Raw genomic sequence first — 24,285 nt, 5'->3', positions numbered from 1 at the left:
ATCTGAAGCAGGTTCCACACTGTCAATGCAAAGTCTGATACAGGGCTTGAACCCATGAACTGTGAGACCATGATCTGAGCCAAAGTCTGACACTCAATGAACTGAGCCACCCAGGTACCCCCCCATCCCCCAACCATTTCAAGAAAGATTTTATAAGTATTCTCTACACCCAACGTGGGGCTTGAACTCACAATCCTGAGATCAAGAGTCACATGCTCCATCGACTGAATGAGGCAGGCAATGTCTTTTTCTTGGGCCAGAGTTTCTCAAATTGTGTTTCCTAAATATCAGTCGATATCATAAGAAAAAAAGTTTCCAGGGTCAACTTTGTTTGGAAATGTTATATTAAAAAGGGAGTGGGGCGCCTGGGTGGCTTAGTCGGTTAAGCGTCCGACTTTCGCTTAGGTCATGATCTCGCGGTTCGTGGGTTCGGGCCCCGCGTCGGGCTCTGTGCTGACTGCCAGCTCGGAGCCTGGAGCCTGTTTCAGTCTGTGACTCCCTCTCTCTCTGACCCTCCCCTGCTCACGCTGTCTCTCTCTCTCTCCTAGAAATAAATAAAAAAACCTTAAAAAAAAAATAAAAAGGGAGTGTATTTGTTTCCTAGGGATGCTGTAACAAACCACAAACTGGGTGGTTCAAAATGAGAGAAATTTATTCTTTCACAGTTCGGGAGGCTGGAAGTTGGAAATCAAGGTGTCAGGTTGGTTCATTCTTGAGTGCTCAAGGTGGGGGTGGATATAGAATGCCTCTGTCTTAGTTCTAGTGTTGCCAGCTGGGGTGGTGATGGCCTCTTTGCGGGGACCCTGAGTCCTGGCTGGTGAGGCTTGGGTATTATTGTGGGGGTTTGGCCAATGCATGCCATGTTGGAGGACAGTCTCTTGTGTTCATGGCTATTGGGTTTGTTTTTAATATATATATATTTTTATTTCTAGGAGGGTGAGAGAGATAGCATGAGCAGGGGAGGGTCAGAGAGAGAGGGAGACATAGACTCTGAAATAGGCTCCAGGCTCTGAGCTGACAGCACAGAACCCGACGCGGGGCTCGAACCCACGAACCGCGAGATCATGACCTAAGCAAAAGTCGGACGCTTAACTGACTAAGCCACCCAGGTGCCCCTGGTTTGTTTTTCGAAATCATGGAAGTGGCATGATGTTGCATTTTCTGAATCCTTAAGTTAGACAGGCAGTCTGCATGTTCAAGGGTGTCTTGGGGGACATTTGACAGAGTTGCTCTGTCCTAATGGGCAGGTTGTATAATGGACACCCCTAGGGGGCATCATTTACATCATAGAAATGGTAGACACTGAGTGAGTCCCTGGGTGGTGGAATGGCATTCTGACAAGCTCTATCTCACTGAATTTTAGGTATGTCTCAATTACTTTGCCATCCAAATTTATGAGGGAGGTATTGTTAACTCCACTTTTTATTTTTTTTTATTTTTATTTTAATTTTTTTTTAAGGTTTTTTTAAATTTACTTCTAGAGAGAGAGAGAGTGAGCAGGGGAGGGTCAGAGAGAGAGGGAGTCACAGACTGAAACAGGCTCCAGGCTCTGAGCTGGCAGTCAGCACAGAGCCCGACGCGGGGCTCGAACCCACGAACCGTGAGATCATGACCTAAGCGAAAGTCGGACGCTTAACCGACTAAGCCACCCAGGCGCCCCTGTTAACTCCACTTTTTAGATGAGAATAAGATTCAGCAAGGTTATTATGCAAGCTAATTAGAGAGCGAAGATTTCAGTCCAACCTGAGTTTGTCTATCAATGGTAACACATTATTAATCCACATAGACTGAATAATGATATATGAAAAACTGACCAGATATTTTTGTGGGTTTCTGGGACAATCACTGATCATCTGAGGTTGCCTTTCTTGTAATAACAGCTGCCACATTTGGGGGCAGTTTTATGTATCAGATACTGGGCTAGGTTTATGATCTCATTTAATCCTTGGACAATCCTATGGAGTTGCTATACTATTATCTCTGTTTTACAGCTTAAAAAATTTAGGGTTAGGGACGCCTGGGTGGCTTAGTTGGTTAAGCCTCCGACTCTTGATTTCAGCTCAGGTCATGATCTCCTGGTTGGTCAGTTTGAGTCTGGCGCTGGACTCTGCACTGACATCGCGGAGCCTGTTTGGGATTCTCTCTCCCTCTCTCTCTCTCTCTCTCTCTGCACCTCCCTGGCTCACGCGCCTGTGTCTCTCTCAAAATAAACTTAAACAAATTTAGGGTTAAATTATTTCCTTTCCCTGAGTATTCTTTGAATAAATTCCTATTAGTCAAATGCCTAATAAAGTGCTAAATTGATAAATTAACAAAGCCCTTCCTAGACTAGCTGGCTAATTCTGCACGCCTGATGTTCCCTTTCTCCGCCACCAGGTGACCTCACGATCAATCTCGCCACAACCTTGTCTACTAAGAGCCACCGGCGATATCTCGCGAGAGCCGTGGTTTTCTCCAACCTGTTTTGGACATGCGCGGGGCGTAGAGCTCTTTAGCCAGAGGGGCTTGATGGGTTTCTGTCAGTCTTCCTAGACTAGAGCTGTAAAAAGGCACTTAGTCCTTCCAGCAGCCTCGGTTCTCGCGAGACTTGCTACGCTGCTTGCCACCACCCCCCCCCCACCTGCGCCTGCGCAGATCTCTTCACATCAGAAGGTCGCGCTTGGAGGAAGTGGCGGCTTTAGGTCCCGTGGCCGTAGCCCCGTTATTACTTCTGTGAAGCTCCTCTCGGCTGCTTGCCGAGACACCCCGCAGCCAAGATGCCTCGAATTATGATCAAGGGGGGTGTGTGGAGGAATACTGAGGTAAGTCCCCTTTTCCCGCCGTCCGCTGCCCTCCGCCCCCTCCGGCAGTCTGTGCGCACGCGCGCGGAGGCCGGGGAGGCCAGGAGGATACCCGGCGGGGTCTACGTGGGCGGGGGGCGGGGGTGGAGAACAGCGCGGGGCAGACCCTCGGGGTCTTAACTTGATGTCGGGCCTTGCGTCATCTGAGCACCACAAGGACAGGGACCGTGATTTAAGCACTTGACGACGTGCCAGGCACTTGTTAGGCCCTTAGCGAATATTTGTTGAATTGAGGACGCGCCCCTGCCATGGAGGAACTCGCTGTGTATAGGGGGCGGGGTAGGTCTTCAGGGAGAGTTGATCATCTGGCACACCCCCGTCCCCTAGCCTGGCCACGGTGCTTCTCTGATAAATATAGAGAAGTGCTGTGGCCACAACTTTGTTTCTTCATTGACTTCCTGGCGGAGGGGAAGCAGCTTGAGTGCCAAGTTCAGGGCCCGTTTATGCCCGCATCTCTCATGTTATCTCTTATCAAGGCATAACTTGTTTGTCCGCACGGCAGATCCCAAGGCCTGTCTCTTCCTGGCACTCCCCCTCAGTCAGGATAGAAACCAGATAGGACAGACTGCCTGCATTATTAGTCTCTTTGCTTCCAGAAACGCAATGGATAATGCTAGTGGCTAACCAAAGGGCTGTAGGGAAAGAGTAAAATATAACGAAGATTTTGATGCAGTTTTTGTTCATAGTGCATTGAACTTGTCAGTTTCCGGAGCACATCTCTTTTTAAAATGCTGTGTCTTTTTACTTCTTGTGCCCTCTTGGAATGCCCTGCTGCTTGACACCTTTCTGGCCATCCTTCAAAACCCAGTTCAGAAACTCTTGCATTTTTGCCCCATCACCCTATAAAAATAAGTGCTTCCATGGCGTTTCTTTCATCCACCTGGTATAGCATGTTTTCGCCTTTGGCAAGCATCATACTCTGTGATGCTGATAAGTTTCTTAACCTCTCAGAGCCTCAACTTTCTAATGGGGATGATAATTGTAAGAATAATCTTTTGAGGATTGAATGAATCAGCATTTAGAGCAGTCTGGCACATAGTGGTCTTTCAGTAAGTGCTGGTTGATACTGCTTTTCCCCAGCAGACAGTTCCCCAAAAGACCCAGGTCTTGGAATCCCTAGAACCTAGGACAGTAACTTGAAATAGTTTTCTTGGGGCAGATGTTTGCAGAATGCATCTAGTAGGGTGGACAGTTGCTCTATGTTTTTAGTTCAAGGTGCGTTTTGTAACAAAGTCAAACATAGAATCAGGGACAGCCTTGTCTTACAGCTACCATGAAGGGAACCAGACTGTTTAAATTGGAGACGAGAGGACTTCTGGGGGAGAGACCGATGTACAAAATCAAGTAACAGCAGGATTCGTGTGTAGTGGCCAAAGCCCTGCAGTCTTTTTAAATCTTTGATGATGAGGTGGGGGTATGTGTGTGTGTGTCTCACGTATGAGGCATGTATCCCAAGTTCAATGTGGAAAAAAGCCTGAAAGTAAAATGCCCAAGTGCATTCATCTATTGCTCTGTTATCTTCGGTGTCTGTGGCTTAGCTTTCTGGACTCCCCTGGGAGTAGTGAATTCCATATCAGAATGGGTGCCCTGGTGAAACAGTAACTAGAGACTGAAGAAGAGCTGACTGGTGCAGTAGGGGAAAAAGACGTAATTCTTAGGTTATACCTGAGGTGTGGATTTTTGGGTCAGACCAGAGGTTATGGGACTGGAGAGAAAATGACATTTGTAAACTGGAGTGGAGAATGGATTCCCAGAGTCTTAATTTGCTTCTTGAGGGCTGGATGAGGCCTATTTCCTTCTCTTTTCCTAAATATAGAAGACCCAGTACAAGGTAGGTGTTCAGGAAACACCTGGTTTTTTGAGTGAATGAACAAATGATGGAGCTGTATCCTTTTGAGAATGACGACCAAACATTGGAGAGTCCTTTTTGTTAATCCCTGCCTGGTAGGGTGTCTCAGGTTGGGCTGTACTCACTCCCAATTTATCAGTCTGGGGAGGTTGTGTCTTAGGGAGGGTAGGATGCCCTTCTGAGGGATTTCTTCTTAATATTTTGCATTTTGCCAATTCTGGCTTGTTGTTTATTATTATAGTAAATGAAATTTTTGTATATTTTTTTCAGACCTGGTGTGTGTGTGTGTGTGTGTGTGTGTGTATGTATGTGTTTATGATTTTCCCTAGCAATCCTAGGGAGAAATTTTATCTGTTCTCACTTGGAATTTTGTGATTGAATATATGGTTTTTCTTTGACAATTTTTTTAGGATGAAATTCTGAAAGCAGCAGTAATGAAATATGGAAAAAACCAGTGGTCTAGGATTGCCTCACTGCTGCATAGAAAATCAGCAAAGCAGTGCAAAGCCAGATGGTATGTACCACTTAATGAGTGGAAAACAGAAAGCAACCTTAATTATGACGAGGAAAATGTCAGTTCTTTGAACCTTGCCAAAGAAAGCAGGCAGTATGATACAACAGAAAGTATGGAGTGGGAGATGGGAATTTAGATTTAAGCCTTAGCTGTCACTTGCTTCCTGTGTGATCTTAGGCAAGCCATTTTCTTATCCCTTTTCTGTCCCTGTTTTCTCCCAATGGGGGCCCTAACTGATGGAGATAGGAGGTTTAAATGAGTTAAGGTGCTTGAGCGTGTTTTGTGAAGCATAAAATAAATTTACTTTTAGTACCGATAGACCCCAGTTTGTTAGTGGATTGTGTTCCAGAAATTTGTAAGTTGATTTAGAACTTACTTTCCTAAAGAAATTAATGATAAGTAATGGTTAATTTTCTAGGCTAGCTCACAGTAGTGAGTTTCCTCATCAATACAGTTGAAGTATTATTGTATATTTGCTACCCCAGAATATAACTTAGCCCAACATTGCACCTGTGGTGTCCCCTTTTAAGTCACAGGACACATTAAGCTCTTGGCATGAGTGATCTGGCCCCAGCCTTGACCTTTGTGGTACTAGGATCATATTCGGATTGCACAAGAGTGACTTAATTTCCTAGTCACCTGCGTGGGAGACAGGATCAGAATGTAGAGATTGGATCCCAAAGAGGAAGATGGTCTTCAGCCTAAAGTAGTTTTGGTTTCTGCTTGTCTTAGTGGAGCTAAGCTCCTGCCCTACTATTTAATAAGGCTTGTATCTTATTTGCAGCTAACTAGACTGGATGGAAAAGGTCGGTTGGGTGGGGCAATAGGAAAGACAGAGGATGGCATAGTAGTTTTACTTAAGTTTAAAAACTCCAAATAGGGGCGCCTGGGTGGCTCAGACGGTTAGGCGTCCGACTTCGGCTCAGGTCATGATCTCACGGTTCGTGGGTTCGAGCCCCACGTCAGGCTCTGTGCTGACAGCTGGCTCAGAGCCTGGAGCCTGTTTCAGATTCTGTGTCTCCCTCTCTCTCTGATCCTTCCCTGCTCATGCTGCCTCTCTCTCTCCGAAATGAATAAAACATTAAAAAAGTAAAAAAAAATAAAAAATAAAAACTCTAAATAAAGCATATGATATTGGGAAACATTTAATGAGTATAAGTCAGATACTTGGAGTAAGCCAAGTATTGTGGGATTTGAATCAAAGTAGGAGAGGGGCACCTGGCTGGCTCAGTTGGAAGAGCATGTGACTCATGATTTTGGGGTTGTGAGTTGGAACCCCACATTGGGTGTAGAGATTACTTAAATAAGTAAATAAAACTTTAAAAAAAAGTGTGAGAAAGTGCTATGAAAACTAGAAACATTAAATGTGAGGTAGTATTGTTTTAATTTTAGATAATTTCAAAACCTCTAATAAAGTGTAAAATAAATGAAAACAATTGAGAGTTGAGAAAGAAGGCAAATGATCATGTTTCAGGAAGGGTACCTTTTTCAAGCATTACTGGTCTTGCATAATTAAAAAACAGTAGAAGTTGGTGAGGTAGGGAATAGTAAATGGGTTAAAGTTAACCAAATAGTGATTATTCAGTTGTGAAAAAAGAACAGCTTTCGTAATTGAGGGAAGAGAGTTAGCTTGTGTTTTTCAGACACTACAAGTTAGTATATCTGATGTGTAAAGAAAATGTTCATGCTGGGTAACTAATTAATGTATAAAATGGTATGATTTTAATAGGTATGAGTGGCTGGATCCAAGCATTAAGAAAACAGAATGGTCCCGAGAAGAAGAGGAAAAACTGTTGCACTTGGCCAAGTTGATGCCAACCCAGTGGAGGACCATTGCGCCAATCATTGGAAGAACAGCTGCCCAGTGCTTGGAACACTATGAATTTCTTTTGTAAGTGAATTTCCAAAGGCAGGCACTCTCCTGAATGAGGCTGAATGAGCTTTTAGCATTTTCTGTGTTTAAACATTTCGTTACAGATCTGAATAAAGTCAAAGGAGCTAAAGCTATTGGATTATATACTGAGTCTCGTGACTGATAATGTTACATACTTACTAAAAGAATAATTTAAAAATATTACATAAATCATATTTATTCTATATTTTTTAGAAAATTAGGGAAAAAATAGTAAAAAAAAAAAAAAATAATAATCACGCATAATTACACCCATAGTTACATTGCTGAGAGTTAACCAGAACATCTTGGTTCTTCATGAAGTTTTTTTTTTTTTTTTCTCCTTTTGGATGAGTTTACTGCATTTGTGATTAATGAGCTGCTTGGATTCTGTTTCATAGTCAATAGAACACTCATTGAAATTAGAATTTTAATGTCATCTCTTTCAGGTGAAGCAATGGTAGAATCACTTTATTTTGTGAATGCCCATCTGTTGGGTTTTTGAAAAAAAAGAGTGCCAGTGCTAGGAAAACCTGGTATTTCTAAGACGGGATGGTGTGATAGCATGACCGACTTTCCTGGGCTTTTTTTCTAGGGATAAAGCTGCACAAAGAGACAATGAAGAGGAAACGACAGACGATCCACGAAAACTTAAACCTGGGGAAATAGATCCAAATCCAGAAACAAAACCAGCCCGGCCTGATCCGATCGATATGGATGAGGGTGAGTGCATGCTTGTGAGGAAGTTGTTTCTTTAGTAACCTTACATTCCTCAGGCCTCTTTTTCACTCTTTGAGTTTCTTTCTAAGCTCCTCTGACTTTCTAGAACCCCAGTTCTGTCTGCAGTTGTTACTGTCTCTAAATGTGTCTGCTCTTATTTTGGAGAGTAATTGCTCTTTCTGGGCAGTGTCTCTTCATTTTTTGATTTTTCATTTCATTTAATAAATTAAGCAGCGTAATACTACTGGACAGATTCCCTAAAGGCCAGTGGCAAACCCTCGAGAGTTCTGTTTTCCAGAATGGGAAGGGGCACCATGGCAGGAATTGGAGTTCTAGTCCTGTTAACTACTTTGACTTCAGGCAGGTATTGGAGTCTTTGTAGAAAGGCAGCACTGCAGTACTAGGACGCAGACTCATGATGCCTGCCTCAGACATTGAACCAGGAGTCAGAGGAACTGGATTTTAGGCTCCTCCTGCCTGCCACTTATTTAGCTATTTGATCTTAGGCAAGTAATAATCCTTCTGAGATTTGATTCTCTTTCCTGCTAGATAGAGAATAATTGTAGCTATCTTACCTCAACAGAGATGTTGTGAAGTGTTCAGTGAGTGTTTGTTGGGATTTTAAAATTTAAAAGTAGCGGTTCCACCTGCATCATTGTCACGAGGTGTACTTCTAAAAATACAAGTACCTCCCCAGGAGATCTGAGTCAGTATGCTGCAGCATGGAGTGGGTAATCTTGGAGTTTTTAAAAAAGTTATCTTGTAAGGGGAAAAAAAAAAAGTTGAGATTCCCCTGAATAGCCTTATATTGGAATTGCTCTAAGGCATCAGTAATGAAATTTATTCTATTTTGGGAGCCATGGAAATGTATTGGAGGGGAGAAACAGTTCTGAGGAGAAAAATGTTTGCCTAATGGAGAGTTATCTGTTTCCTTATAATTAAAAAGTAGTTTTTACAGTAGTTTGTCATGACTAGTGCTGTGCTAGTTAGTTGATGATAATGAGGGATATGGTAATTATAGCTGCTATTTAATGAATACTTGTTGGATGCTTTACCTATTATATTTTACTTAGCTGTCCTCAACATTCTTGTTGAAATAAGACTTGTTATTCCCTTTTTTTATATGATGAAACATGCTCAGGGAGGGTAGATAAATTATCCATGGTCACAGAGCTAGCAAGTGGTGGGCCTGGTTTTTAACTTCGGTTTCTCGGACTTCAAAGCCCATACGCCGCCATATAATGATTGTATTCATGGGTTTTTTCTTCTTAAGCATTATAGTATGTCTTTCACATACCTTGCTTCTGTTGGAGAACTTAGTTTTTTTTCTCTTTATTTTTGCAGATGAACTTGAGATGCTTTCTGAAGCTAGAGCCCGCTTGGCAAATACTCAGGGAAAGAAAGCCAAGAGGAAAGCAAGAGAGAAACAGTTGGAAGAAGCAAGGTATTGTTTCCATCTATAGTTGAACAATTAGTCTGTGCATCCTTACACCTCATAAAACTGTGGTTTGTCAACTCTGTTGGGTAATAATTAGAATTGTCCAATTCCAGTTTTGCTTATATTCTTCAGTTCCTTTATGCTTTGGAAAAACATTTTTTTAAATTTATATTTTAGTAACCTGTACACCCGATATGGGGTTTGAATCCACAACCCTGAGATCAGGAGTTGCGTGCTTCTCCTTCTGAGCCAGCTAGGCACCGTTATACTTTGGAAAAATCTTACTTCTCTTTTCCCTAACCATTATAGAATAGATACAGAAAAAAAAATAGGCTTTTAAAAAGATGTTGTAAGAGGTAAAAGATGCTGGCAGAAGTAACTCCCAGATGATCACTTGATATGTTGGATTCTGTTAACATAGAAGAGCTTCATTTATGATAGCCATCTTGGAGTCAGATGGCTAGAGGACACTCAAGGCTATGTGACTTCTGTTTGACTGCCACTTGCGTTCCTTGATTAGTATTGCGTAGGTATTGGCTGTGAAATAGGAAACTTGGCTGAATGTAAAGGGGGTTAATGAGTTTTGAACCAAATTTTAGGCTCTTCTAGAAATGTTCATTTATTTTTTATTCTTTTTTTTACTGTTTTATTTATTATTGAGAAAGAGAAACAGAGCGAGTGGGAGAGGGGCAGAGAGAGAGGGAGACACAGAACCTGAAGCAGGCTCCAGGCTCTAAGCGGTCAGCACAGAGCCTGATGTGGGGCTCAGACTCACAAACCGTGAGATCATGACCTGAGCCAAAGTCGGACATTTAACCGACTGAGCCACCCAGGCACCCCTAGAAATTTTCATTTAAAAAGTGAGTGTTATCACTGATGTCTGCTTAAGGTTTTCTCTACTTTCCCCTTCCTTTTTCCTTTTGGTTAGATCTATGATTGACCTCATTCCTATGTTCCAGAAACCAAGATGAAACGGAGAAGGGAAAATCTGAATTTGGGCATTGGGGTAATCTTCCTAGCCTACACAGCTGCCGTTTTTGGCCCCCACTCTAGGAAGTCCTTCCTGACCTGAAGACTAGCATTGTGTTGATGGTTTCCCCAGTAATGACTTCGAAGTGCCAGATCCTGGGCTGGAGGATTCCTTGCCTGAGGATGCTTCTTGGCATAGCTGGCCAATCACTAGGCCAGAATAGTTACTTAATGGAAGTATGAATGGCCCAGAAGAATAAACAGAAACCAAGAGGAGGTACTCAATTTTCTGCCCAGTTTTAATCCCTTTTCTATTTTGTACACTATTTTGGGTTAAGTAATGTGAGTAGGGTTGAAAAAAATTCACTTTTCCATTTTTGTCCATTGTTTGGAGACCAAATAATTTTGAGCCTTTTAACCATGGTTGGCCAAGGATGCTTCTCCAAGTGTGAGTGGTATTGCTTGCTTTAAATACTGTTTTACAGGTATAGATTTACTCTGGACTATCTTGTAGATTTTCTTGTAGAATCTGTGCATCTTAATAACTTGTGTTGTACATCTATCTTGTAATAGACCAGATTGGTCTGTATGCAAAATACATTGCAGGTTATTTCTTTAATGCTGAATTGCAAATCTGTTTTAAAGCTTTTTATTGATTGTAAAGGTAATACATTTTTCCTCCAGTATTGCACTATTTTCTTTTTGCAGAATGGTTGATATGATGCTATTATCTTGGTTATATTCACTTAATGAAAGGTTTTCTGATGTCATTTGAAGTCTTTATTTCCTTCATTTATTATTAAAATTTTTTTTTTAATATTTTATTTATTTCTGAGAGAGAGAGAGAGCGCGAGCATGTGCACAAGCGTGAGCAAGCAGGGGAGGGTCAGAGAGAGAGGGAGACACAGAATCTGAAACAGGCTCCAGGCTCTGAGCTGTCAGCACAGAGCCCGACGTGGGGCTCGAACCCACGAACTGTGAGATCATGACCTGAGCTGAAGTCAGATGCTTAACCGACTGAGCCACCCAGGCACCCAATTTATTTCCTTCATTTAAAGAATGAAATTATTGGGGCGCCTGGGTGCCTCCATTGGTTAAATGTCTGACTCCTGGCTTTGGCTCAGGTCATGATCTCATGGTTCATGGGATCAAGCTCCATGTCTGGCTCTGTGCTTATGGCACAGAGGCTGCTTGGGATTCGCTGTCTCTTTCCCACCTTCCCTCCCTCTCCCCCTCTCCCTCCTCTGTCCCTGCCCAGCTGTCTCTCAAAATAAAGAAACATTAAAAAAAAATGAAATTATTTTACTTTTGAAATGTGTCTTTGCAAACCTTTCTTTCAGTACACGGTATGTTTATGTGTACATATACACACGGTAACGTGTATAAAATGTGATCATATTGTTACATGCTGTTTTTATGAGAAGTTAGCTGTTAATGTTACTGGAGTTCTCTTGGCTTTGAGCATTTTTAGCATGATGTTTCTGCTTCCAGATTTCTTTATGTTTATCTACCTTGGATTTCGTTGAGCATTCTGGATATGTTAGTTCAGTAAATTTGGGGAAATTTCCAGCCATTATTTCTTTGAATATTTTATTCTTTTTCTCTCTCCTCCTCTTTTGGTATTGTTCTGCATATGTTGGTACACTTAATGATGCCCCCTATTTCTGGGAGGCTCTGTTCTTATTTTTTTTTTTTTCTGGATTGCATAATCTTTACCCATCTCTCTCTAGGTTCTTTTAAGTTATTTCTATCTTTCACTGATTTTCTCTACTGAAAAAAAAATTTTTTTTTATGTTTTTATTTATTTCTGAGAGAGAGAGAGACAGTGTGAGCAGGGGAGGGTCAGAGAGAGAGGGAGATACAGAATCTGAAGCAGGCTCCAGGCTCTGAGCTAGCTGTCAGCTCAGAGCCTGACGTGGGGTTTGAACCCACGAACTGAGATCATGACCTGAGCTGAAGTCAGATGCTTTACCGACGGAGTCATCCAGGCACCCCAGATTTTTTCTATGAACTGAGATCATGACCTGAGCTGAAGTCGGATGCTTTACTAACTGAGTCACCCAGGCGCCCCTGATTTTCTCTATTTGATGCAATGTTTTCATCATACCTTCCTTCTTCTTTAATCATAGTTTCCTTTTTTTTTTTTTTTTAAATATTTATAATGGCTCCATTGAAGTCTGTCTGCTAAGTCTGACGTCTGGTTGCTCTCACTGGCAGTTTCTTTTTTTTTTTTTTTATTTATTTCTAGGAGAGAGAGAGAGACAGCGTGAGCAGGGGAGGGTCAGAGAGAGAGGGAGACACAGACTCCGAAACAGGCTCCAGGCTCTGAGCTGGCAGTCAGCACAGAGCCCGACGCGGGGCTCGAACCCACGAACTGCGAGATCATGACCTAAGCGAAAGTCGGACGCTCAACTGACTAAGCCACCCAGGCGCCCCTCTCACTGGCAGTTTCTGTTGCCAGCTTTTTGTCTCCTGTATGCGCCCTGCTTTCTTATTTCTTTACATGTCTCAATTTTTTTTTTGTTGGGAACTGGACACTTTAGATCATACATTGTAGCAATTCTGGATGCTATGTTCTCTCCACCCTGGCTTCTCATTGTTTTTTGCTTGTTTGTTTAGTGAATGTGGATTATGTTAGTGAAGTTTCTTCTCCCCTCCCCTCCGGAATATAAAGCCTCTGATGTTGCTCATTGGCGGTGGCGGAGTTGGGGGTGCAGTCTTGGGCATGCCCACAGTCACCCTGGGATGGTGTGGTTTTGACTACACTTTCTTTGGCATCTTTTTCCCTGGCTATACCCAGATTTTAGGCTCTACTAATTGCTAGCTGATTGCTGTATTGTTTTCTTTTCTTTTTCTTTTTCTGTTTTTTTTTCTGTATTGTTTTCAACAGTGTCTTGGGACATAAATTGCTCCACAAAGGGATCCAATTAAATTTAGGTTCCTTTGAAGGGATGGTTGTTTGGTCGTCGTCGTCTTCGTTTTAGTTAACATACAGTACAATATTGGTTTCAGGAGTAAAAAATCAGTGATTCATTCATCACTTACATACAACACCCAGTTGAAAGCATAGTTTCTGGGATCAGTGTTTGGTATTTCCTCTGACCCCAGGAAGTCTCCCCTTTTTTTCTGGCAAACTAGTGGGCCAACAGTTTAGCCGGTGAATCTACCAGTTTCTTCCCAATTACCTTTTACCACAAGTTTCACTGTTTTTCAGAGTGCTCTTAGGCCTGAACATTTTCTCCATACTCTGTTGCAAGCAAAGTCAGTTTTTTTGGTGGGGGGCAGATTTGGAGTTCTTTCTTCTGCCCTTGGGTTCTGGTTGTTTGTCTCTGAATGACGTCCCCATTTCAGGAGCTGAGTGCTCTGTGTGGGCAGCAGCCGTAGGTCTCCTTGGCTTCCTCTCCTAGTGTGGAAGCCTCATCCCACAAGCTGGGCCAAAGGACCCCTGGAGCCCCAGCATTCTTAGCAGCATTGTGTCCAAGGTAGAGCCTCTGTCTGGGCACAGGAAAGAAGTGGCCCCGGTTCTGGGCAGCTCTTGTCGGAACTTAACCTCTGCAGCAGGTATCTGGGGGCAGGATGAGAATTGCTGGTGTCCTGCCCCTCCTAGAATGAAAGCCTTCTTATTGGGAACTGGAGGGGAGAGAGCACCCTATGGTTTTGGCTGCACCAGGGTGGAGTAGAGAGTTTCTGTCTCCCAGTGCCGACTGGGGTGAGAGATGAGGAAGTGAGACTTAATTCAGGTATCACAGACTCTCACATTTTTTTAGTGAATTTTACTAGGTTTGAAGCTGGGACGCAGGGGTGCACGAGTACCTGGCTCTGGCGGGTCCCAGACACACCAGATATGGCCACTCCCCACTGACAAAATCCAAAGGCAGAGGGATGAGTGGTGGTGGAACAAGACAGGAATTTATTTCAGTGACGCTGACACCGGGAAGACTTGGACTAGCATTTCAAAGACTGTCTCCAAAGTGTCAAAAATTCTTCCTGGTTTATGTGAGGAGAATGGGACAGTGCGTATGTGCAGGTGGGCAGGAAAAGTCTGGCTCTCAAGGTCTTGGAGTCCATCACATGCAGGGTCTTGCTGGCTCAGGGCGGTCCTTATTGCTTGAGGGGGGAGTTTCCTTTGCCAGCTTGGGATGCTTTGCAGGGTCTTTTGCCTGAGTTAGGAAAGCTGGAAAGAAGAACTTAATTGGAAAGTACAGACTGATATCACAGTGGGGGTAGTTGAAACCCTCTTTCAGGTTTTCTTTTTTTTCTTTTCTTTCTTTTTTTTTAAGTTTATTTATTTTGAGGGGTTGGATTGGGAGAGAGAAAAATCTGTCAGCCCAGAGGCTGACACGGGGCTTGATCTCACAAACTGATAATCATGACTTGAGCCAAAATCAGGAGTTGGATGCTTAACTGACGAGTCACCCAAGTGCCTTGTCTTTCAAATTTTTTTTTAATTAAAAATTTTTTTTGGGGGGGGTGCGCACCTGGGTGGTTCAGTCAGTTAAGCATCTGACTTGGGCTCAGGTCATGATCTTGGTTTATGAGTTTGATCCCCGTGTTGGGCTGCTCTTTGCTGGCAACCTGTTTTAGATTCTGTGTGTGTGTGTGTGTGTGTGTGTGTGTGTCTGCCCTTCCCCGCTCATGCTCTCTCTCAAAAATAAACATTAAAAAAAATAAAAATAAAATTTAAATGTCTATTTATTTTTGAGAGAGAAAAAATACAAGCACGATTGGGGCAGGAATCTGAAGCAGGCTTTGCACTGACAGCAGAGAACCCTTTGTGGGGCTCTCAGGAATTGTGAGATCACGACCTCAGCTGAAGTCAGATGTTTAACTGACTGAGCCACCCAGGCGCCCCTCAGATTTTCTTGAATAAATGTTTCATCGTGTGCTGTATCTCCTTTGGATCCTTTCCAGAGACTGAAACTTTTTCTTTTTTTTAATTTTCGTCAGTTTTACTGGGAGGGGGGTGGGTTTGCAGAGCCTCATGATGGAAATTGCTCTATATTACTTATTTCCGCCTTTAATGTTGTAAATAACTTTTCTCATCATTATATCATTAAAATTATAGCATCATGGGAAAGTACAAGAAAGTAAAGATTAAGTGAAATCCTAACCTCCAGTGATTATTGTTAATATTTTATTGGGCATCTTTCACATCTTTTGTGCATGTATTCACTGATAGATAAGCATGTAATTTTTACATGTTGCTCTATAACATGTAAACTTTGTAACGTTTTTTATACACCAGTATGTCTTGAGCATCTTTCCATGGGAAAGTAGATTTACAGGTTTTTTAAGTTATATAGATAGCTGTCCAACATTCTGTCTTATAGCTATGCTATAAATTTTCTTTATTTCTTGTTGGATGTCTAGATTGTGTCCAGTTATTAGCTTATTTATGAACGCTGCTCGGTGAAGTCTTGCAGCTAAGGCCTTGTTTATGTTATTTATTTCTTTAGGATAAAGACTGAGGAATGAAATTACTGGGTTAAAAAATGTGAGAGGGGCACCTGAGTGTCTCAGTTTGTTGAGCATCTGATTTCAGGTCCGGTCATGATCTTACGGTTTGTGAGTTTGAGCCCTGCATTGGGCTCTGTGCTGATGACTCAGCCTGGAGCCTTTTTTGGATCCTGTGTCTCCTTCTCTCTCTGCCCCTCCCCTGCTCATGCTGTGTCTCTCTCTCTCTCTCAAAAATAAAAAAAAAAATAAAAATGAAACATTTAAAAATGTGAGAAATGTCAGGGTTTTAATGTGTATTTCCAAATTCTCTTTGGGGAAAACTGTACCAGTTTATTTTTCATTACCACTGGGGTGACTGTCCACTTTTTGTGCACTTGCCATTAAAACAAAAAACTGAACAATGTTAATTAGATATGCAGAAATCGTACTTGATTTAATTTGTGATTATTAGCTACGTAAACTGTTTATCATTTTGGCTGTTTGCATTTTTTCCCTTAGAGAACTATTTGTTTTCTTCTGTTTCTTCCCCAAGCCCCCTTTGGGATAAATTATAAAATCAAACAAAACCTGAATAGATTCTTTATATCTAACCATTCCCGGTATTAATTGTGAATGTTTTTTCCTGTTGTTTGTCTTTTGTTTTATGATTTAAAAAAAAAATTCTATAGAGATATAAAATTTAAAATTCAAAGCTGTTGGGTCTCTGCTTTTATTTTTATTTTTATTTATTTTTTAAAAATTTTTTTTAATGTTTTATTTATTTCTAGGAGAGAGAGAGACAGCGTGAGCAGGGGAGGGTCAGAGAGAGAAGGAGTCACAGACTGAAACAGGCTCCAGGCTCTGAGCTGGCAGTCAGCACAGACCCCGACGTGGGGCTCGAACCCACGAACCGCGAGATCATGACCTAAGCGAAAGTCGGACGCTTAACTGACTAAGCCACCCAGGCGCCCCTCTGCTTTTACCCTTTATTTAATTTATATTGAGTACATTCCAATCCAGAGATAAGATACGTATTTACTTACATAGTCCCTTTGGTTTTTCGTTTTGCTTGTGTGTGTACCTTTAAATCAAAAGGGGAGTTTATTTTGGTGAGTGGTGTGAGGTGAGGATTTAAATAAAAATTTCTTCCCCAAATATTTTTTGGGTTTTCTTAACTCTCTTGGATGATCTATCCCTTCCTCATCATAGGTGATTTTCTAGGTGATCTTGCCTTGTTTTTCTTCAGGCGTCTTGCAGCCCTCCAGAAGAGAAGAGAACTTCGAGCAGCTGGCATAGAAATCCAGAAAAAGAGAAAAAAGAAGAGAGGAGTTGATTATAATGCTGAAATCCCATTTGAAAAAAAGCCTGCTCTTGGTTTCTATGATACTTCTGAGGAAAACTACCAGGCTCTTGATGCAGATTTCAGAAAATTAAGACAACAGGATCTTGATGGGGAACTAAGATCGTAAGTTGGTTTTCTGATTTTGAAAATGGAAGAGTATAGTAGCAATTTTATGGAGGGCCATGCACTATCCTTGTCAGAGCCAGATTTTTATTGTTTAGGACAATATGGCCTACATGATGTTTTTATTTATTTGCTAGATTCACCTTTCTGAGAACACCAGTTGTGTCTTTCGCATAGAAGGCTGTTTGCGCCTCCTGACACGTCAGCACTTGGCTCTTAGTGTAGTCTTTATTCATCGAGTCACAGTCTCAACGTTTATGTACATTTGTGAACCGGTTAGTTATTTTACTGATGAATGGACTGAGGAATCTGTCAAAATCTGGTTTGGTTCTTTTTGTCTATTCTAGTGACAATTTTATCTTGTTTTTCTTTGAATGAAATTAAAAAAGTTACCGATGCATACTTAAGTCTTTATCTAATGGGGATAAGTAAGTGTGTTTGTAAAATATTTGGTCTAAAGGTGCAGAGGATTTTGCTTATTTCTAGGGATTTTTAGAGTTTTCACTAATTCTTGCATCTGAATATTGTGGGGAGAACTTTTTGTGATTGTCAGAGAGTTTTAGTTTTCTACGTCCCTACTGACCGTCCACTCTGTTGATACGAATTGGTACTGAATGACAGATGTCAGGCACCTTGAAACAGCACATTCTTGGATGTACTCCCTTGTAGTTGTTTCTCAAATTAAGACCTTGTATGAGGTAGCCGGTTTGAATTAAGAGATGGAAGTGGGAGTGGATAATGTTGAAGGGGTGGGATGGAGTGGGAAGAGGTCGATACCCAGGCTGGGAGGAGGCGTCCTTGGAGCTTTCAGCCGTGGCCTTGAGCCTGGTGTTAGTCTGTAACCATTTGTCAGGACTTAAATATTCTTTAAAGAAACAAGTTAATTTAAAGAATCATCATGCACAATTGAAGAACAGTGTTAAAGGGAAATTTAAAAATTCAGTGTTTTAATCCCATCCCGTTTGTATTATTGTTTCCTGTTTTTTTTGTATGCTTGTCTTCATCATTTTTGTAAGTGGCCACACATACTTTTGTAAGAATGTAATCGTGGTATGGGGATACTTTTGTTTTCTTTTTGAAATTGTACATAACATTTTGCTTATCATAATCAATCTTTACATGGGCTTAATATTTACTGTGTAAGTTACTTAGTATTGTATGTTATTTTCTTAATAATTCTGTTGCTATTCTCAGGCTGCATTCTTCTTGAATATAGTGGGTAAGTAATGGTGTAGGGCACAGCTTAATGTATTTAGATTTTGTCTTTTTTATCAGTAATTATTTTAGGAATGGGATTTTGTTAGAAGTGTATGAGTATTTATATGGCTTTTACTGGTATTGTCTATAGGTAACTTCTAAAAATCTCTCTGCTTTGATTTATGATAGGGAAAAAGAAGGAAGAGACAGAAAAAAAGACAAGCAACATTTAAAAAGGAAAAAAGAATCTGATTTACCATCAGCTATTCTTCAGACTAGTGGTGTTTCTGAATTTACTAAAAAAAGAAGCAAACTAGTACTTCCTGCCCCTCAGGTAATCTGATAAAAGCAGTTTTTTCATTGTGTGAACTCATATGTTTATAATTTATTTAGCAAATGTTTGAGGGTCTGTGTGCCCTTAAGAAATTCACAGTGTAATAGGTGAGCCACATAAAAATAAGTCCTTGTGATTTAGTGTGATTAACAACTTCTCTGTATAAATGATTGTATCAGGCCTTAGATTAGCCCATGTGATGGTTTAGTAAGTGATTGTCAGCTTTTAGCAATTTGTGAGCAGGTTAGGGCTCCTGGCCTCTTATTGTAACTGATTAGGATAAAGGTGGTATTTGGCCGTGTGGACTTCAGGCTGCTTTCTTACATGGAATGTTTTGTTGTGCCATACCTCTCTTTTTGAGACAATAGCTGTGAAAATTAATGTGGAGATGTGAAGGGAAAGAGAAACATACCCTCATTCAGCTTATCACAGGCTGTTTTCCTTAGACTTAACTACAGTTGGTCAGAACTGTGGGAATTTTGAATTAGCTGTTGATTTATTTTGAGTAGTATAGCTCTGTGGAATTGAATGGTTGGGTTTCATGGAGCCGAGGGATAGACTTAGGAGGCCAGAAGAGCTTCTTTATCCAAATGATGCACTTACATCAACACAAAATTTTTGATCATAAACGTGACATAATTTTGTCAGATGCTGTCATCCAAGTACTGATACTCCTTTTTTTTTTAAAGTTTATTTCTTTTGAGAGAGAGAGAGAAAGTGCTCATGTGCCTGATTGGGGAAGGGGCAGAGAGGGAGAGAATCTCAAGCAGGCTCTGCAGTGTGCAGCCCAGAGTGGGGCTCAAACCCACAAACTGTGATACGACCTGAGCTGAAATCAGGAGTTGAATGCTTAACCGACTGAGCCACCCAGGCACCCTAAAGTAGTGATATGCCTTCAATTGAGATTTTGCCTGTAACTTTTTTTCTTTGTTCTCTTCTGGATACTTTTTTTTTTTTCTTTAAATGTTTGTTTATTTTTGGGGCGCCTGGGTGGCTTAGTCGGTTAAGCGTCCGACTTTCGCTTGGGTCATGATCTTGCGGTTCGTGGGTTCGAGCCCCGCGTCGGGCTCTGTGCTGACTGCCAGCTCAGAGCCTGGAGCCTGTTTCAGTCTGTGACTCCCTCTCTCTCTGACCCTCCCCTGCTCATGCTGTCTCTCTCTCTCTCTCTCCTAGAAATAAATAAAACATTAAAAAAAAAAATTAAAAAAAAAAAAAAGTTTGTTTATTTTTGAGGAGACAGAGCAGGCTCCAGGCTCTGAGCTGTTGGCACAGAGCCAGACATGGGGTTTTGAACCCACAAGCCCTGAGATCATGACCCGAGCTGAAGTCAGACACTTAATTGAGCCACCCAGGCTCCCCTGCGATACTTGTTTTTGTCAAATTACTAAGATAAAACCTTTTGATTTTCTCAGCGTTCTTATGGCTGAGTGGACTCTGATGTTTTAATTGGCTTTCTGGCCTCCCTCCCTTGACAGTTGTATACAAACATGATCATTTTATGTTCTGGGCTTATTAATATGTTAGTTGGTTTGAAAGCATTTCATTATGGAAATCTAAGACTTTGCAGCCTGGTAGTATATCATATATGGCATTTATCCCCTCATTATACGGGGAAGACTTAAAAACTTTTTAATAAAAATTTTCAAACCCGCAAATAATGAAGAGAGGTAAAACAGACCCCTGTGTGCTCATCCCACAGCTTCAGCGGTTCGTCTTTCTGGAATACGGGAGTTGCCAGCCGTGGTGTTTTTTGGTTAAAATATTGCTTATGGTGATTTCTAGATTTCAGACGCAGAACTCCAGGAGGTTGTAAAAGTAGGCCAAGCAAGTGAAATCGCACGTCAGACTGCCGAGGAATCTGGCATAACAAACTCTGCCTCCAGTACGCTTTTGTCTGAGTACAATGTCACCAACAACAGCATCGCTCTTAGGACACCTCGCACACCGGCTTCCCAGGACAGAATTCTGCAGGTAAGCTGTTGGATGGTAGGGTGAGCCTTTCATTTCATTGTCCTTGAAAGTGAAGGGGCACAGTGATTTGGTTTGTTTCTCTTAAAAAGGGGTAAACTAGATCCTCAAGATTTTGTTATTAGGGACCTAACTTAGGTTAAGTAATTAGGTGGTTTCATTTCTACGTTTATTAATTCATAGGTTTTTAATTTTTTTTGAGGCTAGCCCTTCAAAATCTTTAGTACCTATTAATAAATCACAGCATTTTAAAATTTCATGTTGCCTAGCAGTCCTAGAAAGAAATCATATGTATGTAGTCAGCGGTTTTTAAAATTTCCCTGCATTTCTGTTGAGCTTGGCACAGTCTGCTGTCAATGCTGTTTCCATCTCTCCTGTAAACACATGGGAGACACAGCTCTGTAGGGGGTTTGTTCGCCGGAGAATAGCCACACCTAACAAAACGCTGTCAAACACTCTTAGATCTTACTTCGTCTTCTCTAATAGAAAGAAAATTTTAAGCTCTTTCTTGGGAGTCAAATAGTTCCTGTAAAGCTTAGTAACAGAAATAGTTGTGCTCCTCATTGGTTGCTCTCTAGAGGTACTAATTACAACTATGTTTTTTTTTTTTTTTAATTTTTAATGTTTTATTTATTTGAGAGAGAGAGAGACAGCTTGAGCAGAGGAGGGTCAGAGAGAGAGAGAGAGGGAGACACAGAATCCGAAGCAGGCTCCAGTCTTTGAGCTGGCTGTCAGCACCTAGCCTGACGCGGGGCTCAAACCCACGAACTGAGATCATGACCTGAGCCGAAGTCGGACGCTTAACCGACTGAGCCACCCAGGTGCCCCTACAACTATGTTTTTACCATCTTACCATGTGGACACTTGTTACTTGTTGATTTTATTTTCAGTTTTAGCCACTTCTCCACCTGGCGATCTGAACATTTGGCTCTGCCACCCTCTGCCTCTACCATGCATGCATCCTTTTTCCGTTCCCTCATTTTCTGTTATGGTTATATCATAATTTTGGTTAGCTCTGTATTCATGGTTTACTTTATGACTGTGCAAGTCATATTCATTGCTGAGCCCACAAGTACTTTATGATTACTGCATGTTATTATGTGTGTTTTTGAGTTATTACTTGTTTTATTCAGATGCTAAATTTTTGATTACTTAGCACAAACTCAGCTCTAGACTTGGCTTGACACTATCTGTGTAAATCTCCTGTAATCTGATAAAATTTTAGATATTCTCAGCTTCTTAAGTCTTTCCCAGAATTTCTGAGTGTTCTATTCTGGACAATGACTCTTTTTTTTTTTTTATTTAATATTTTTATTTTTATATAGTATTTATTGATTTATTTTTTAAGTTTATTTATTTTGAGAGACAGAGCAGAGGAGGGACAGAGAGAGGGAGAAAAAGAATCCCAGGCAGGCACCATACTGTCAGCGTGGAGCCTGATGCGGGGCTCGAACTCACAAAGTGTGAGTTCATGACCTAAGCTGAAACCAAGAATTGGATGCTTAACCAGCTGAGCCACACAGGTGCCCTTATGTTTTATTTTATTTTATTTTATTTTTTGAGAGAGAGAGACAGAATGTGAGGGGGGGAGGAGCAGAGAGAGAGAGGAGGACACAGAATCCAAAGCAGGCCCCATCCAGTCTTTGAGCTGTCTACACAGAGGCTGACTTGAGGCTCAAACCCATGAACCGTGAGATCATGACCTGAGCCCAAGTAGTTGCTTAATCTGCTGAGCCATTCAGGTGCCCCTGGATGATTAGATCTTGTTTATGGCTTGTTCTCTTGATTTCCTGTTATTGGCACCCTAGAAAGTCCCTTGGATCATCTCTTGCCTGGCTCCCGTGTCTTTGGTTTTCTTGGTTTTTGCCCTTGTTAGTGAAGGGTTACTGAAGTTACTGAAGTAACCTTCAGTAAAGTGAAGGATTGCTGAAGTTAGGGAAGTTCCTTCAGTAACTTTCTGAGGAAGGGTTCATGGCAGATGGAATTTTTAAGACCTCGCATATCTCTGAATTATTGGTCTCTCTTCTTAACTGATGGATAGTATAACTGGTTATAGAATTCCAGATTGAAATCTTTTTTTTTTTTTTTCCTTTTAAGCACCCAATGTGGAGCTTGAACTTACAACCCTGAGATCAAGAGTTGCACGCTCCACTGAGCCAGCCAGATGCTCCCACATTGAAATGGTTTTTGTTTACAGTTTGGAAGACAGTGCTCCAGTGTCTTCTGGCTTCTACTATAGTGATTGAGATCTGTGCCATTTAACAAATCCATTTTTTCCTTTTTCTAGAAGTTAATATGATCTTCTTTTCTTACCCTTGGTGAGGCTCTGTTTCAGTCACTTGCTAGGTGCTTAGTGGATCTTTTCATCCTGGAAACTCATGGCCTTCAGTTTGGGGATGTTATTTTGAAAATTTTTGTTTCCTCCCTTTCATTGGTCTGTTCCTTTTATGAACCTCAATTTTCTTATTTATTCTCTGTTTTTCTGTTCTAAATGATCTTTTGATTTATTGCTAGGAGATTTTTTGTGAATTTTATCTTTGGTTTCTAAATTTCCACTGTCACATTTTTAATTTCTAAAAGCTCTTTTAAAAAATGTATTCAATATTTAAATGTCTTATTTAATGAATATTTTTGTTTTATTTCTCTGAAGCTGTTAATGATGGTTTCGTTTTACTTTTATGTTTTCTTTTGCTTGCATAGTAATTAAGTTTCTTTTGTTCTCTGTTTTTCATATTGGATGTTTCCTCAAATATCTTTTGATCTTTGGCTCTCTGCCTATATCTAGGGGTTAAGGGCAGGGCACTTAAAAGTAGATTAGAAGCTCTCTAGGTATGGGTAAGGTTCCTCAACCCCAGGCTTCTTTGTAGACTGAACTGGCTGATGGGTTTCTTTAGCAAATTCTTCATGTCAGTATTCTACATTTTTTCTTTTGGGTTTGTCAGATTCCTGAGAGAAGTAGCTTCCAGTCTTCTGGCCAAAGGTATAAAGTTGGCCAGCGTTTTGGGAGCCTAGTTGGGGAAAAATGTTTTGTATTTGAACTAGCAAAAAGAACACACAGGACTTTGGTAATGTGAAATTCAAGATTCTTACGATGAGTTAAGAACAGGGTAATAGATAATGGAATAAGCTTCATTTTTTGAAAAAAATTTTATTTATTTTCTTAGTATGTGCGCACAAGTGGGTGGGGGAGAGTGGCAGAGGGAGAGAGGGAGGGAGAATCTTAAGCAGGCTCCATGCTCAGCACACAGCCCAATGTGGGGCTCGATCCCATGACCCTACGATCATGACCTGAGCTGAAGTCAAGGGACACTCAACTGACTGAGCCATGCACGTGCTTCTGGTTATCTTCATTTTGGCCCAGAACTTACTGGCTTAAAATATGTCATTGTGCTAATGGTTTCTATTGGTCAGCAGTTCGGACAGGGCTCAGGAAGAATGGCTTGTCTCTGTTCTGTGGTGTCAAGGGCCTCAGCTAAGAAGACTCAGCACTGGGGGGTATCTTGACACATAGGGGCTTGAATCATCTTCTTTCCATGTCTGGTGGTTGGTGCTGGCTGTGGGTTGGGTCCTCACCTGAGAATGGGAAGTGAATCTGCATGTGGCCTCAACAAAGCATGGACTTTCTTTCAGCCTGTGGCCTCAGAACAGTTGAACTTCTCTTTTG

At 41.3% G+C, this 24,285-nt stretch overlaps 1 protein-coding gene across 1 annotated transcript in view; it reads left to right on the top strand.

Annotated features, from left to right (window-relative positions):
* Positions 1 to 2,623: 2,623 nt before the first annotated feature.
* Positions 2,624 to 24,285, top strand: part of CDC5L (cell division cycle 5 like) — a 49,590-nt gene continuing 27,928 nt past the window's right edge. The window contains exons 1-8 of the mRNA XM_039231196.1: positions 2,624 to 2,801; positions 5,100 to 5,203; positions 6,933 to 7,094; positions 7,690 to 7,817; positions 9,159 to 9,258; positions 16,904 to 17,122; positions 18,509 to 18,653; positions 20,436 to 20,624. Of these exons, the coding sequence (XP_039087127.1) occupies positions 2,757 to 2,801; positions 5,100 to 5,203; positions 6,933 to 7,094; positions 7,690 to 7,817; positions 9,159 to 9,258; positions 16,904 to 17,122; positions 18,509 to 18,653; positions 20,436 to 20,624 (1,092 nt within the window). The 5' untranslated portion in view covers positions 2,624 to 2,756. The remainder of the gene's footprint in view (positions 2,802 to 5,099; positions 5,204 to 6,932; positions 7,095 to 7,689; positions 7,818 to 9,158; positions 9,259 to 16,903; positions 17,123 to 18,508; positions 18,654 to 20,435; positions 20,625 to 24,285) is intronic.

This window comes from Hyaena hyaena, unplaced genomic scaffold (genome assembly GCF_003009895.1).
Source record: "Hyaena hyaena isolate Hyena2069 unplaced genomic scaffold, ASM300989v1 scaffold_55, whole genome shotgun sequence".
Lineage (NCBI taxonomy): Eukaryota > Metazoa > Chordata > Mammalia > Carnivora > Hyaenidae > Hyaena > Hyaena hyaena.
The sequence above is the reverse complement of the archived record's forward strand: the minus strand, read 5'-3'. Positions and strand labels throughout refer to the sequence as shown.